General features: G+C 41.6%; 1 protein-coding gene across 2 annotated transcripts; it reads left to right on the top strand.

Moving 5' to 3' along the window:
• Positions 1 to 6,413: 6,413 nt before the first annotated feature.
• On the top strand, positions 6,414 to 13,568 carry prss56 (serine protease 56). Of its 2 annotated transcripts, none has more exons than XM_071492346.1 (14): positions 6,414 to 6,752; positions 8,702 to 8,860; positions 8,975 to 9,229; positions 9,403 to 9,592; positions 9,723 to 9,831; positions 9,924 to 10,080; positions 10,246 to 10,388; positions 10,593 to 10,752; positions 10,850 to 11,038; positions 11,158 to 11,349; positions 11,493 to 11,695; positions 12,002 to 12,584; positions 12,687 to 12,793; positions 12,915 to 13,568. In XM_071492346.1, the coding sequence occupies exons 1-14, from the start codon at positions 6,653 to 6,655 to the stop codon at positions 13,086 to 13,088; spliced, it is 2,721 nt and encodes a 906-aa protein (XP_071348447.1). In that variant the 5' UTR covers positions 6,414 to 6,652; the 3' UTR covers positions 13,089 to 13,568. The 2 variants fall into 2 exon arrangements, with proteins under 2 accessions (XP_071348447.1, XP_071348446.1); XM_071492345.1 differs by having other exon boundaries at positions 6,532 to 6,752; positions 9,400 to 9,592; positions 12,915 to 13,232.
• Positions 13,569 to 13,820: the final 252 nt, after the last annotated feature.

Below are 13,820 nucleotides of genomic sequence, written 5' to 3'. Positions count from 1 at the left end.
TTGACTTGGGTATGTCAATTATCAATAAAATCCTTTGTGTGAGAGAAAGGGGGGGGGGGGTAATTTCTAATCAGTTATTTCTTATCTGTGTCCCATGCTGCCTCCATGTGGCCTCTTGTGGTTTAATACAATGGTCACCTGGGAAGTTTACCATCTTTTCCTGTTCAGGTCACAAACAAGTCAATTCACAATCGTCACCTTTTTGAATAATGTATATGATCTAGTGGCTATGATTAGTAGTCCAGTTAACAGGCTACCTGACAGACTGCTGTGCTGTCATTGACACTTGGAGGGAGTTTTTAAATAGTCTATTTCTTCAGCCTGTTGAAAAGTTATAACCTCTATTTAAAAGGCCAGGTGAGTAATTAACAGTCATTATAAAGTGCACACATTACTTCTCATTTTTATGTCACTGTACTTTGTTGAAAATGGGTAATCAGCTAGTACGGTAACTCGTAGTTTTTAAATGAGCTAACTAACTACATTAACCTAGCTTAACCTTAGCTAGTTACACCCTTACACCAGGTACCAAGATTAAGTAAAAGTTTTCACCTTATTATGATATTTGCATTATAGCCCTGAAAAGATACACAAAGTAGAAAATGCTACCTACTGTTGTTTATTGGCATTTCTTCTGGCGGTTAAGTTACCACATCATGTCTGAGAAAGGTCAGAACAACTGTAAGGTCAACGACATGTTGTTGTTGGTAAAGAGGGAAACCAAGTTTTTCATTTTGTTTGTTTTTGGCACCTGCACTTTTCACGCCTTATATCAGGAGTAACTTTTACTAGGCAACATTATAGTAGTTTTACATAGCAATATATGTAAGCTCAAGATAACATAACACTGGTCTAGTTAATTAGCTACTATAATGGCTACTTAGCATTAAGTAACCCCAACGAAAAGTAGTTACATAACAGTTACGTTTTTCCACATTATTCAGCTGACTTTAAGCTTTAATGATCTAGCAGAAGTTAGGTTTTCTATCAAAGGAACCAAAAGGTGTGACCATAACAAGCTTGTTACTCTTTATACTCCGTTTAGTAACTATCCATGCATCCAACGACAGCTCAGGTCATTCAGAATAACAATAGTCCCAGCAGAGGATGATTCTCTTCCAGACTAGTCTGCAGTCCTACTAAAAGAAGTTTCATTATTGTGACACTAGATGTCAGTCTTCTCAAATCAGCTACAGTGTGTTAATCATATACTGGAGTCACTGTATGTACTTTCTCCCTTCTCAGCTGTCTGGTGGTCCAAACAGGAGACATATTTGCCACTGGCTGTTATTAGTAGAGTTATTATCATCTACTCTCTGCTTAAAATCTGCATTAACCTCTGTCAGACCAGAGTTACAGTGACTGTCCTTGCCAAGTTTGGCTGTAAAGGCAGAATTTACACAGAATTACATCATGTAATGTATTTCTCATTACTGAATAACTGACATATAAATAATGCTTGTAGTGCATAAGTTTAGTCCACAGTTTCTGGACTTAAAATTCTACCCACTTTTGCTCTTACAGTGCCTGACTTACAAGTCCTCCATCTTCAGGTTATCCCACACACAATACATCAGAGGGGCCACATGGAGTTAGTCAGTATTTGGCATCTGAAAGATTGGTTGAGCAGGTAAGTGTATGCACATGGATGCTGGACAAGTAAAAGGACAGGACATTCTGCCACAGCAGGGACATTGCTTCAGAGGGAACAGGATCACACAATGGTGAGGGCCTTTTCTTTGTGTTACTACTTACTATTAAAATAACAATTTTACTGTACTTACAGCATCTTGCTGATCACTTTCAAACAGCAGACAATTTCAGTTTGTAATGCACCAGGGTTCTACTGTTGGTTTGTTGCAATATAAAATATGATGCATTGTTTATAATGGTGCACCACAGCCCCGTTATAAAATAACAAACAAAAAGATGGTTCATTCTGTGTCTGTGGCTTTAGGTGAGGTCGTGCTTTAGTGTGTCATAACCACCAGTGGGTGGAGTGAACATGTGCAAAGAGACCAGCTAGTACCACAGGACACTATAGAGGTATTACAGCCTTGCAGGTAAGGGACAATTTTTATGTATGTACATGTATTTCCAGTACATCTACTCACGACTGCCTGAAAGAGCAAAAGGATATAAGAGACTGTGGCCAATGAGAGAATAGAAGCACCAAGTACAAAGATGCAGCCTCCCTGTATCACTGACTATCAAAGCATCATTCTGGGCCATCGCCCCACCCCATGTTAAGTCTGGGCAAGGGAGACAGAGGACCTTTCTTTGTGTTCATAAATAATCACTTACAAACGGCACCTCAGCTCTGTTGCAAATTTGAATTTGATTTAGTTATTTATGACATAATACAACTTCCGATTGAATTTCACTAAATGCTTTTGTCCAGTAAAAATAGAAAATCTTCGGACTAAACAAAGGGCCTGTGTAGTTTAATTATTATCAGGAAAGAAAATGATGTAAGCAGTGTTTCAACATAAGCTTCATCAACCATATCATCATTATCATTACATTTAGGTACACTGAATATTTAATTATTGAACAGTTGGTGGTTAATCTGCATTTAATGGCAGTTAATGTGATTGTTGAGGTCATAATAGATCTAATTAACAACATGTCTAACAATGACCCAATACAGGCCTGTGCAGATGAGCTGCTTCTGCTTGACTATTGTCAGGGGGGTTCAAGTGTCTGTCTGTGCTGAAATGTTGGGAACCTTTTCTCCCTTGCGTAACCCACTGACCTAGATTTCAATTGTTTTCTGCCTGAGACAATGGGAGAAATAGTCTCATAACTGAACACAATACCTGGGTGTTATTCAACACGATTGTTGTTCAGGTTCTCATTGTGGTGTGATTTCGTGCTGAGCATTGTTTGTTTTCTTTATGTAACCTGCTCAAGCAGCCAGCCAGTGACGAGCCTATGCATCCCACAGTAAATCATTTGTAGACAGTTCAACATTCACATGAATTTCTGCAGCCCAGTTCGTCCACTGACTGCTGTTTTATACACAAGCACACACCCCACATGGGCTGTTAAAAATGTTACCGACTCTTCTGACACAAAACCGTCTTCTTCCAAGCAATTTGGTACTCAACAGTTATAACCTATGAGACAAATATATATGACAAACTATATAATCACTACAAATTGAGTATGAACTCATACACAGTTCAGTAACCAATATTTATCTGTCACCTAGGCCTAAAAAATGAAATCACCTTGGATATGAACTACTCATTCATCAAGTCTTCCCATCTGCTGGGAAGGTTGCCAAATCAATCCGGAATTGAGACTGATAATCTATATAGACAACTTGTGTTTTAACTGTTAAACAATACAGTTGTTGTTGTATTGCTATTGTGTTGTACAAACCCTAAACTATGTCTTTGTATCTGTTACACCTGAGTCTGTTAAAGCTGCATCACAAGACAGTGGAATTCAAATGAGAGAAAAAACTCCCACTTTCTTGCCCACTGCTGGGTCATGCAAATATTCAGTTTAGACAGAGAAATGCATTAGAATAATATCTGAAAACAATTAAAATAGAATAAAATGAGATAGAAACATTTATAAAATAAAATAAAGGACTAGGAATATAGTTCAGGATAAAATCTATTTAGATTTAATTTGCTTCAATCCCCCTTTTTTTTTCATCTATGCTCAACGCTGTGGCTGAAAGCAGCTTCGCCCCATTTGGTCCTGACTTGAGGCATTTCCAGCTTCCTGAGGCTCTAACAGACCTGCTGGGGTTATGTTCATCAAGCAGATCAGAAAGATATTTTGGCCTGAGGTTGTTGGGTGATTCAAACAAGCATCACAGACACATGATGTAGCTGAATTAGTAAATGTAAAGCAGAAAACTGACAAACGTTTGTGACTTTGTATTTTATTTGAAATGACCTACACCTTGGTCACTGAAGTGACGTAAGAGTCAAGCAGTCTAGTCACATAGTGGACAGTGTAAATCAGGTAGAACATCAGTAGTTGTAGAGATGGAGACAGGCCGGCAGAGCAGAAAAGAGAGGAAGAGTGCTCCATGTTTGGTGGATAGATGAAGGAAGAGCGAGCAGAAGGCAAATTAATCAAAGGACATCAAAGGAAAATGGATGTGGGGGGGAGGGAGGGGAGGAATGAAAGAGTGCCGCCCGTTTGTCCCATGCCATTCCCGCTCCGCTCCGCCTGAGTCTGCTCTCAGATCTCCAGGCCATTGTGCCGCACGGGTGCATGGAGGGGGCTGGGGCACTGTGCGCATAACAAAACATATACACACTAACAAATGTCTGAAAGCAAGGCTCGAAAAGGAATAAACTCAACTTTTTTATCTTCTCTAACTCACACTCAAACTCATCCTCATTTCTCATCCTTGCACATGTCCTCCATCCTTTCCACCATTAAAGCATTTGAATTCACACGACTTGGCTGCACAAACTTTGACTGAAACATAAACACACAGTCACACACACACTCTCTAACACGTACTGTATGTTGTTGTCAGTGTGAACTCTGCTGTCAGCGCTGGCTTGTGGCAACAGTGGACGGCTCTCTTTGATAATGCCCTGCTAGATTCGGCTGCCGCTCTTTTTATCGTTCAGCCAGTTAGTTGGCTCAAAGTTGACTCCAATTTGCGCTCCTCCTTTGGGTTACTGGTCGGCACAGACTTCTTTCTGTGTCCATGTAGACTGTGACCATGTCCCTGTCCATTGCTAGTGAAAGTAGAGAACATTATGTTTATATTAGTTTTATGACTGAATCACTCTGCCCAAAGATTTTTATTATCCAGTGTCATACTACATACTATGATAATATACATTGAAGTCATAATTACACCTGTTTTTTGTTTGTTTTTCAACCAATATTAAAAGTGTAACATGCAGACTCTTTGATACACAGAGTCATACTGACAGGATCTCAGCTAAGCAAACCTACACGGTTGATTTATTCTGCATTGCATACAGTATTGTATATACACATATCTTGTACATTCAGCTGTTTAGTTGTTATTCTTAAATTACATTTACATTTACTCATTTGGCAGACTCTTTTATCCAAAGAGACTTACAAGTGAAGGATATCAGTAGAGCTTCAGTGCAGTGAGAAATATTGGTGTAAGTGTAATTACATCTATTTAATAAGTGCAAGGAGATTGTGCAATATTAAATTTTACTTAAATCTCAATTTCTTGTCATACATGAAGTTTATTTGGTGAAATTCAGTCAATAGCCTACTTTTTAGGTAAATTCATTATTAAAATAGGTGGTGGCCATAATGGTTTACACATTTATTATATGTTATAGCTGTAGCTCCCATAATGTTATTGTTTGAACTGGAAATCTTAAAGATGACAAGCTACAGTATCCACACACTTTAAAAAGTTCAGATGTAAGAACTTAGATGCATGCTAGTTCATTTGTTGTGTGGCAGTTTAACTTTTTAGCAAAAACAATAAATTATACACATTTATTTTAATCAGGTATCAGGTAAGACAGGTTTGGTCTGAAAGTCAGTGTATCAATTTTACTTTTGTTTCAGCAGGTGCCGTGACAAGAAATATCCAACATGATGACAATAAATACAAGTCGCTAAAACAAAAAAAAAAAAATCTTAATTTGTTCACTGAATTTCCTCTGGACTTGAAAAATACATCATGTTCATAAGCACTCTTTTAATGTATCTTTATGTAACAAAAGCAGAGTTCAGCAGAGAAAGACAAAAGTGATGTGAACTGACAATATTTTAATGGGGGGGATAAAAGACTGTAAGTGATCAATGGAAGCGGCGGCCAAGTGATGCCCGGGGGACAGCTTTGATGTGGGCATCCTCAGAGGGACACCGGGGACAATGCCCTCTTTGAGGGGCATGCAGAATGGCAGACACGTCCCTCTCCCTCTCTCCCGCTCTCTCACACTCTGTCATTCAACCACCCTCCATCTCCTGCTCGCACCGCTCACGCTTTGACTCTTCGCTTCAGACGCTCGTTGACGTCTCTCGCTGTACATTCGTCTACCCCAGTGTCACATCAGCCCATATCCTTATCTGCATAACTTTCTCCCTCTTCCTCTCACATTAATTAATTCAAACAACACCCCCTTCCCTGCTGCCCAGCCAATCACTCTGCCTTCCCCTTTCCCCCCCTCCCTATCTCTATCTCTCTCTCTCTCTCTCTCTCCCTCCCTCTGTCTCCTTTCATAGAACCAAACCTCTTTGTAATGTCCAGCCTTGGCAAGTTGCGCCCGATTTGCTGTCACAGTCTTAATGAATTCATCTGTTTGTGTATTGGCCATGGGAGCATTTCTCCCTCCTCCCTCCCTCTTGCTCTCTCTTTCCTATCCTCTCCCCCCTCCCTCTTACTGGTGTTCCCCTGGGGACTCTATATATACCAGGGACCACTCCAGGCACCTATTGTTCCTCTAAGTAAACTTACAGACAGATGCCCTGCACCACAGTGTGGGAGAGAGCCCAGAGAGACAGGAGGAGGGAGACAGTTAGAGACAGGAGAGAGCCACCAGACAATAAGGACCTGGCAACACTGCAGGATAGCCTCATCTCCAGCACCTCTGCATCCTCTTCAGTCATCCCGCGTGTCTCTGGCCTGTCTGCTTGTTGTTATTGTTGAGCGGAGGTCTGATGCTCTGACATCATGCTGCTGCTGATATCACTGCTGTTTATGGGGCTGGACTGCTTGCTGGGAGCCCCGGCAGGTAGAGAGGTCTACAGGATGCCCCAAAGTGCACTCAAAGGTACATTTTTCCACACTTGATGTAGTTTTTCATTGCTTCTCAGTCACTGCACTTTCTGTTAAGAGTAGCTACTACAGCACCTGTCAGTGACTATAGTTATGAAATCTGATCTCAGCATGTGAAGCATGAGCTTTGCAGACATCCTCTGAGGTGGAGCTAAACAATTAAAAGTGACTTGATAAAATAAAACTGGGATTCAGATTCTCTTGTTGGCAAATACTTATCTTTCTATTTAATCTTGCATTAAGTAGAAGCCTGCAAACTAACAGTGGTGATGCTGTGATGCTTCACAAGCATTAATATCTTTCTGGGAGTTCAAACATCTTGTGATCTCACTGCTGTTTGCTTAAATTTGCGAGTGTCATCCACATAACAGAGTGAGTTGCTTAGGTAAACAGTTGACGCATGTACAAACCTTTGGACTTTTGACAGACCTACTTTCTTATTTAAGTAGGATAATTGCCCTTATGTTTGGATAAATATACACTTAAGTGTTTTTTGTGAAGAACAGCAGGTGTTCAGACTTAAAAGTACTAAAACAGCACACTGTAAAAAAAAAACAACAACTCATTATTATGTCCGGTGCATTTCAGCACCAGACTTCATAAACTGTCTTCAGAGCAGTAAAGAAAAGGTTTGTTATCGCTTGCATGTTTTTTGTCTTTTTTAGCCTGCATTGTTGTTGCATTGTCATTTTTGCACTTTCTCAGACAGGGTTGCCAGATAGATAGATAGAGCACACTGATGAAAGACCTCTGGCCTTGTCTGGTTGAAGTGCTGAGTACAGCAGAGCCCTCATACAAGCAGCTGGTGATGGCGGTGTGTGTTTGGAGTGTTTAGAACAAGAGACTCAGGGTCCCAGCCACCCCAGGGCTGCCAGCCCGTGCCCCTAGGGCCTGTCCCTGCCCGCCAGCCTCTGTCCCCTCAGCCCTGGCCTTCTAATTAAGTCTTCAATCAGCATTGTTGTTGTTAGTGGCCTATCCTGTGATGTGGCGCGGCACAGAGGGGGGCTGCATGGTCAGCGGCCCGATTGAAGTGTCTCTGTAGAAGCCTCACCAGCGCGCTGAGCGTGAGCTAGCTTCCCTAACACGCTGCCAATGAGCTCAAAGAGCAGCATGAGAAAAAGGGGGCTACTCACACACATACCAGAAAGCTGCACCAGTTCATACTAATGCTCACATACACACATAGTGTTCCCACAGCAAGTGACAGTCTTCCATGTAATGACCTAGATGGCCTTACTCTGAAATAGTGATAGATCATATAAATTGCAGATTCACATTAATTAGTTGTCCGATTAATCAATATGTTATATTTTTTAATTATATTTTTTATTGTATTTTGAGATAATTGGCATCAATGACTGCACTCACAAGGCTGACAAACAAACATCTGCTTACACATCTGCACACGTAGACTGCAGATCTACTCAAGGAAACATATTTTTGTGTTCAAGTGAATACTGCATTAGTGTTACAAAAATGCTCACTGAAGTTCAGCAATTTTGTTACTCATTTGTTATTTTTAAATTATTGTATTTTATCAAATGCAAAAAGTTAAATCAACATCATAATATCAGCATTTTAAATTGGACAGCAGCCTCTGAAAAGTGGTATTGGTGTAGCAATACCACTACCTAGAGAATACCTAGAGTCTGACACTGATACCACTAATCTTTTCATAAACAAAGATTTTGATAAGAAGCTGTTAAATTTGCTTATTGATGACCTAGATATATACTGACTGGGCAAACTGATAAACTATATGATGGAGACATTACTTCAAACTTATCTTATATATCTGGTCTGGCTCTAGTATGCACTGCTGTTTACTGTCCTCTGTCTCTCTCATTCTGCAGATTTCTTCTTCTTTCCTAGATTGTCTCACATTTTAAAATATTTAAAATTTTCCATTCTTTCTTTCCTCCTTTTTCCTGTCCACTCCTGCAGCATTGTCCGATCGTGGTACTGTGGTTCTAGAGGCAGCCATGACTAGTGCCCTGTCAGCTCTCGAGCGTGCATCATCTGAGAGAAGTCGGGCCGAGGCTGGCTGCCGGGGCTGTGTTCCCTGTCTGTTTCAGGACTGTGGACAACTGTCTGGGTCCTGCTGTAAGTACAACATCTCTCTTACTTTTCATTAATTCAACCATAATGTCCAGTTTCACCTCTCAGGGATTTCTTGGTACATTTTTAACTCCCAGTTCTCTCCTTTTTGTCCAACAGCATCTCCTTCCAGTGCCTTATCAGAGCCCAGCTGTGACATCATCAGTAAGGCCCAGAAGCTTCAAGATGAAGCAGAGCGGAGTTGGGCTCTGAGCCAGGCCTGTGCATACTACCAGCATCGCTGTCCGTCCGGTGAACTGGACAAGGAGAGCTGCATCAGGATCATGGGTGAGAGCTGCAGCGCCCGTGTCCTGCAGTGCAGCCTGCTTAATACAATGCAGAACCTGGAACCTGCTACACAGACACAAGCACAGGGTGAGGAAATACAAGTGATCACAAAGAAGCATTCATGCATTCATACAGATTATTTTTATCTCTCTTTGAGGCACAAAGCTAACATTTCAATCCACTCATTTACATGACTTTAATATTTAATGTTTGTCCACAAACTGCATGTCTTGACGCTCAGTGTCTCTCTGTTCCAGCAGCAGTGTGTGGGCAGAGGTCATCCACGGTGCAAAATATCACACAGCCTCGCTCCAGGATTGTTGGTGGCTCCCCTGCTCCTCCAGGCAGCTGGCCCTGGCTGGTTAACCTGCAGCTAGATGGTGGCCTGATGTGCGGAGGGGTCTTGGTGGACAGCTCCTGGGTGGTCACTGCTGCACATTGTTTTGCTGGGTAAGTGTTCATGTGTCACTGTGTCCTGCAACTATTGTAAGATTTTTCGATTTGTTTACAGCATTTGAAATTATTGAATATTTTTCTTCCCCCCTCACTCCTCATTTGTCTTATTGTTCTGACTGTGCAGCAGCCGTAGTGAGAGCTACTGGACGGCCATCGTGGGGGAGTTTGACATCACCAAGACTGACCCCGGTGAACAAGTTCTCAAAGTGAACCGCATTATCCCTCATCCTAAGGTAACCACTGGTCAAGTAAAAAATCCAGATCAGTTAGTCAGAAGTCACTCAGTCAATCAACTAATAAATCAAACTCTCTCCTCCTTCTGCAGTTCAACCCAAAGACATTTAACAATGATATAGCCCTGGTGGAGCTGACATCACCGGTGGTCTTGTCCCAGCACGTCACACCAGTGTGTCTCCCCTCTGGCATGGAGCCCCCTACTGGCAGCCCATGTCTGGTGGCAGGCTGGGGCTCCCTCTACGAGGGTGAGTGGAGGATAAATGAAATGGATTTTCACTATAGAGTTATTCATGGATCAGTTTTCTGTTAGCAGTCTTACGTATATGCTTTTGATGAAGCCTTAACCAAATTTGTCTAAATTTTTATACCTGATAATATTTAACATTCTGTGTGCTTTTTTTCATTGCCAGATGGCCCATCTGCTGATGTGGTGATGGAGGCCAAGGTTCCCCTGCTGCCTCAGAGCACCTGTAAGAGTGCCCTTGGCAAAGAGCTGGTCACCAACACCATGCTGTGTGCTGGCTATCTCTCTGGAGGCATTGACTCCTGTCAGGTGGGCAGAACAACATCATTTTCTGAGTTAGTGTCTTTCTTATTTGGGAATTGTCTTCAGTTACCCAATTGACAATTTACTTAAAAAGCTTTTTGTTTTGTTGGTGAAACTTTTCAGCAAGCATCTCATAAAATTGTAAAATCATAAAATTTTTGTGAACAAGCCACCTTTTTTAATTTTCCATGGATTATCTGTCATCTGTAGGGAGATTCTGGAGGTCCTCTGATCTACCAAGACCGAATTTCAGGTCGGTTCCAACTCTACGGCATCACTTCCTGGGGAGATGGCTGTGGAGAGAAGGGCAAGCCTGGAGTCTACACACGGGTTTCTGCTTTCTCTGACTGGATCCAGGCTGAGATACAGAGTGAGTTTTAACCAACCAGCCAGAAAATACCACAGAAAGTAAAATACACCCTATGTCTAAATATAAAAATATCCACAATCAATGCTTATCTTTTTAGAATCATTTGGAAGTCGGGAGCCAACATGTCTGGAGCTTCTAAAGACAACAGAAATGACAGAGGAGGAACAAAGGTCAGAATTCAGCTCTCTCTGTCACTTCTACACCCTGACCTGCCCCCCTGGTCAGTCAACCAGCGCTTGCAGCCGAATGGCTGAGGACAAATGCCTCACCCGCTTCAAGAAATGTCGTAAGTAAAAATGTAAAAAATGCTCTGATTGAAAAATATGGAACAAAAACTACTTTAGATATAGTGTATGATTGTTCCTTTAGAGGTGTCTGATCTTCTGTTCACTCTCTGCCATCTAGAGATGCGTTCGTTCCTGCAGACACTGTTGGACTTACTCCAGAGAGCCGAAGACTACATCAGGGACAAGGTGGACTTGACCTTTTTCACCCAGACTCTGCCTCAGCTGGTGGAACACATCTACAGCACAGCTTTCACTCACACCAGAGAGCGGAGGGACCTGGGCCTGAGCCAATGTCTCACGCAAATTGAAGGTACATAAGTGACAGCTTGTTGCAATCCAAATGTAAAGAAAACTCATAGATCATCAGAGTACACCTTTCCATCTTAGATGAATTGGTATATTAAGTTACGGAGTTGTTGGTCACTTTTGTAACAGGTGTTTTATTACTTGCAGAACAGCTAGGTGGAGCTGTGGTGCCTGAAGAGGAGAGTCCCTCTCCAGCTCCCCCTGCTTTATTCAAAGAGGTGGGGCCTTTGGTGGATGACTGGGAGAAATACTTGAGAAACATGGCTGAGGACCTGGGCAAACAACACAGTGACACATCCACAGACATCTCCTCCACACCAACAAGACAGGAGCACAACATTTTCTTACAGGTAGATTGATTTCTAAAATGTCAAAAATAAGGATTATGTGGCATCACATTACATCTCATAAAGTAATGTGGAGGTGTTGACAGCACAGTCTGACATTTGAACATAAAAGAGTACAACAAATTTAAAACTGTCAAAAGCAATAATGGTTAAATGGGCAGGTTTAGATTTAATATCAGCCTTTCAATATCAAAGAACAAAGGCTTCTTTTTACACTTACCTCACATCAGCATTTGAAAGGGAGGAGTTGATCAGGTTTATTTGAAGCTTATCTTAATATCCAACTGTATTTGAACGTTTCATCTCCAGACAGAGGACTCCTCAGTACATCAGCTAGAGGGAGAATATCGATCTGTTATCTCAGCTCTGCGCTCCAAACTGGACTCCAGAGCTGCTCCTCCCATCCTGCACCTGGACACAACATACCTGCAGAAAGAGTCTCCCCTCACCCCACCCTTTCCTACTTCTTCCACCGAGAAACCGGTCCACAATGGTCCCTCCTCCTCCTCTGAGGAATCCCAGGAGCCTTGGTCACTTCTAACAGCCTTGATGAATGAAATTCAAAGATTAAGGACACAAGATGGGATCGCGACTAAAGATGTATCAATAAGCGAAACCTCATCCAACAGAGACGCTTCTCCTGATGTAACATGGAGAGCCACATCAGAGGATTTTACTTTTGTTGAGACTGGAGACAGAACAGAATTCAAATCTTTAGCGTTGCCACTTCCAGTTCAGTCAACAACTATCGTCCAGACAGTCACTGAAGGTGACCACGCAGAGATGACGGCTGAGCCCAGACAAACTGCACATGCTGTTAAGACATTAAGTCTTCAGAGGAAATACAGAAGCCTTCTTCACAAGAGGCAGATACCTGGAGCCAATGGGAAAAGTATGTGCCTCACCCAGTTCTGAAAAAACTTCATTGAATACTTTGACATTGTTTATAATTGTTTTTTTCTCAAATTAAATAATTTTGTTTTTTGTCATTTAGCTTGTCCTGGAGTGAGAGAAACCTCACAGCAAGTCAGCCAAGTCAGAGACTCCTACAGCTGGGTCCTAAGCATCCCAAACAAGAATCTGCGCATGAATTTCCAAGAGGTAAATTCTCATTTAAGATGGAGAAGAGAAATAAATGTGTGCAAACAACTGCATCATTTTATAACTTCTATATATACAACTGATATAACTGATCCTCTTATTGGCTCTTTCTTTTGCTCAGGTGTTAGTTGATCTGAGTTCCAAGAATGACCGAGGACTCTACCAGGCGCGGGTCAGAGCAGTAGTGGGGGGACGACCTTTGACCTTCTACAGTCTTGTGGGCCTGGAGAATGAGTCATTCTACCGCAGTGTACCAAGGATCATCGCTTTGGCACTGGAGGCACTCAAGACTTAGCTTCATGGAAACAGCAAGTGAGATAACATGAAAAATAAAAGGCTCAAATGAGAGATAATGGCACAAAAACTCTCAGAGCACCAGAAAACCCTTGTTATGGGACAGAGAGACGCACAAATAACGCACAGTCACACAAACTTTACTTCTTCTGTCGTCTCCTGTGAAAAGTCTTATTTTGTTTTCCCTGTCTGAGAGCCTGACATTTGCTCTAAATGAAAACACAACCATGAATGTATCGACCCAACTATCGACCGCCCATCATGCCACAGGATTTTTTTTTATGTGGTTGGAGACGTAGCCTTGTCTAACTTATGAATCTGTACAAAATTATAAGTTATTCATATTGTCAATGTCTTTTGCAAAGGTTGAGCCTCTTGTGATGCACTCAGACTGTATATATTATTCATGTTATCTTTATTCCTACCATATTTATTTGTATAGAGAAAAGCCTCTGTATTTTTGTAAAAAAATAAAATAAAATCTCTATAAATAAAATTGTTATTAATGCTATGGCATGTTGTGTTGAATATTGTGGTAGTCTGTAGTGATGTTATTCCACATTAAACTTCCCACACATGCTCTCTTGAGATGGGTTTCAATCCTGATTGGTTCCTCTTATGACCTCAAAATGACCTCAGTCCTCCGACCCTTTAAGGCTAAAAGGTTTCCCATCAATGCAGCAGCTGCTGTGCGGTCGTGACCAGTACCTCCCTGTTTTCTCTCCTTATTACC

Source organism: Trachinotus anak, unplaced genomic scaffold, assembly GCF_046630095.1.
Source record: "Trachinotus anak isolate AG129_WGS33_773 ecotype Australia unplaced genomic scaffold, CSIRO_AGI_Tana_v1 ptg000012l, whole genome shotgun sequence".
In the NCBI taxonomy this organism is placed as follows: Eukaryota; Metazoa; Chordata; class Actinopteri; order Carangiformes; family Carangidae; genus Trachinotus; species Trachinotus anak.
The sequence above is the reverse complement of the archived record's forward strand: the minus strand, read 5'-3'. Positions and strand labels throughout refer to the sequence as shown.

Coding starts and splice junctions, on each gene's coding strand:
- prss56 (XM_071492345.1), top strand. CDS start 6,653: ATGCTGCTGCTGATATCACTGCTGTTTATGGGGCTGGACTGCTTGCTG. Junction 9,593..9,722: donor GCTGCACATTGTTTTGCTGG/GTAAGTGTTCAT, acceptor CTGACTGTGCAG/CAGCCGTAGTGAGAGCTACT. Junction 11,696..12,001: donor AGCACAACATTTTCTTACAG/GTAGATTGATTT, acceptor TTTCATCTCCAG/ACAGAGGACTCCTCAGTACA.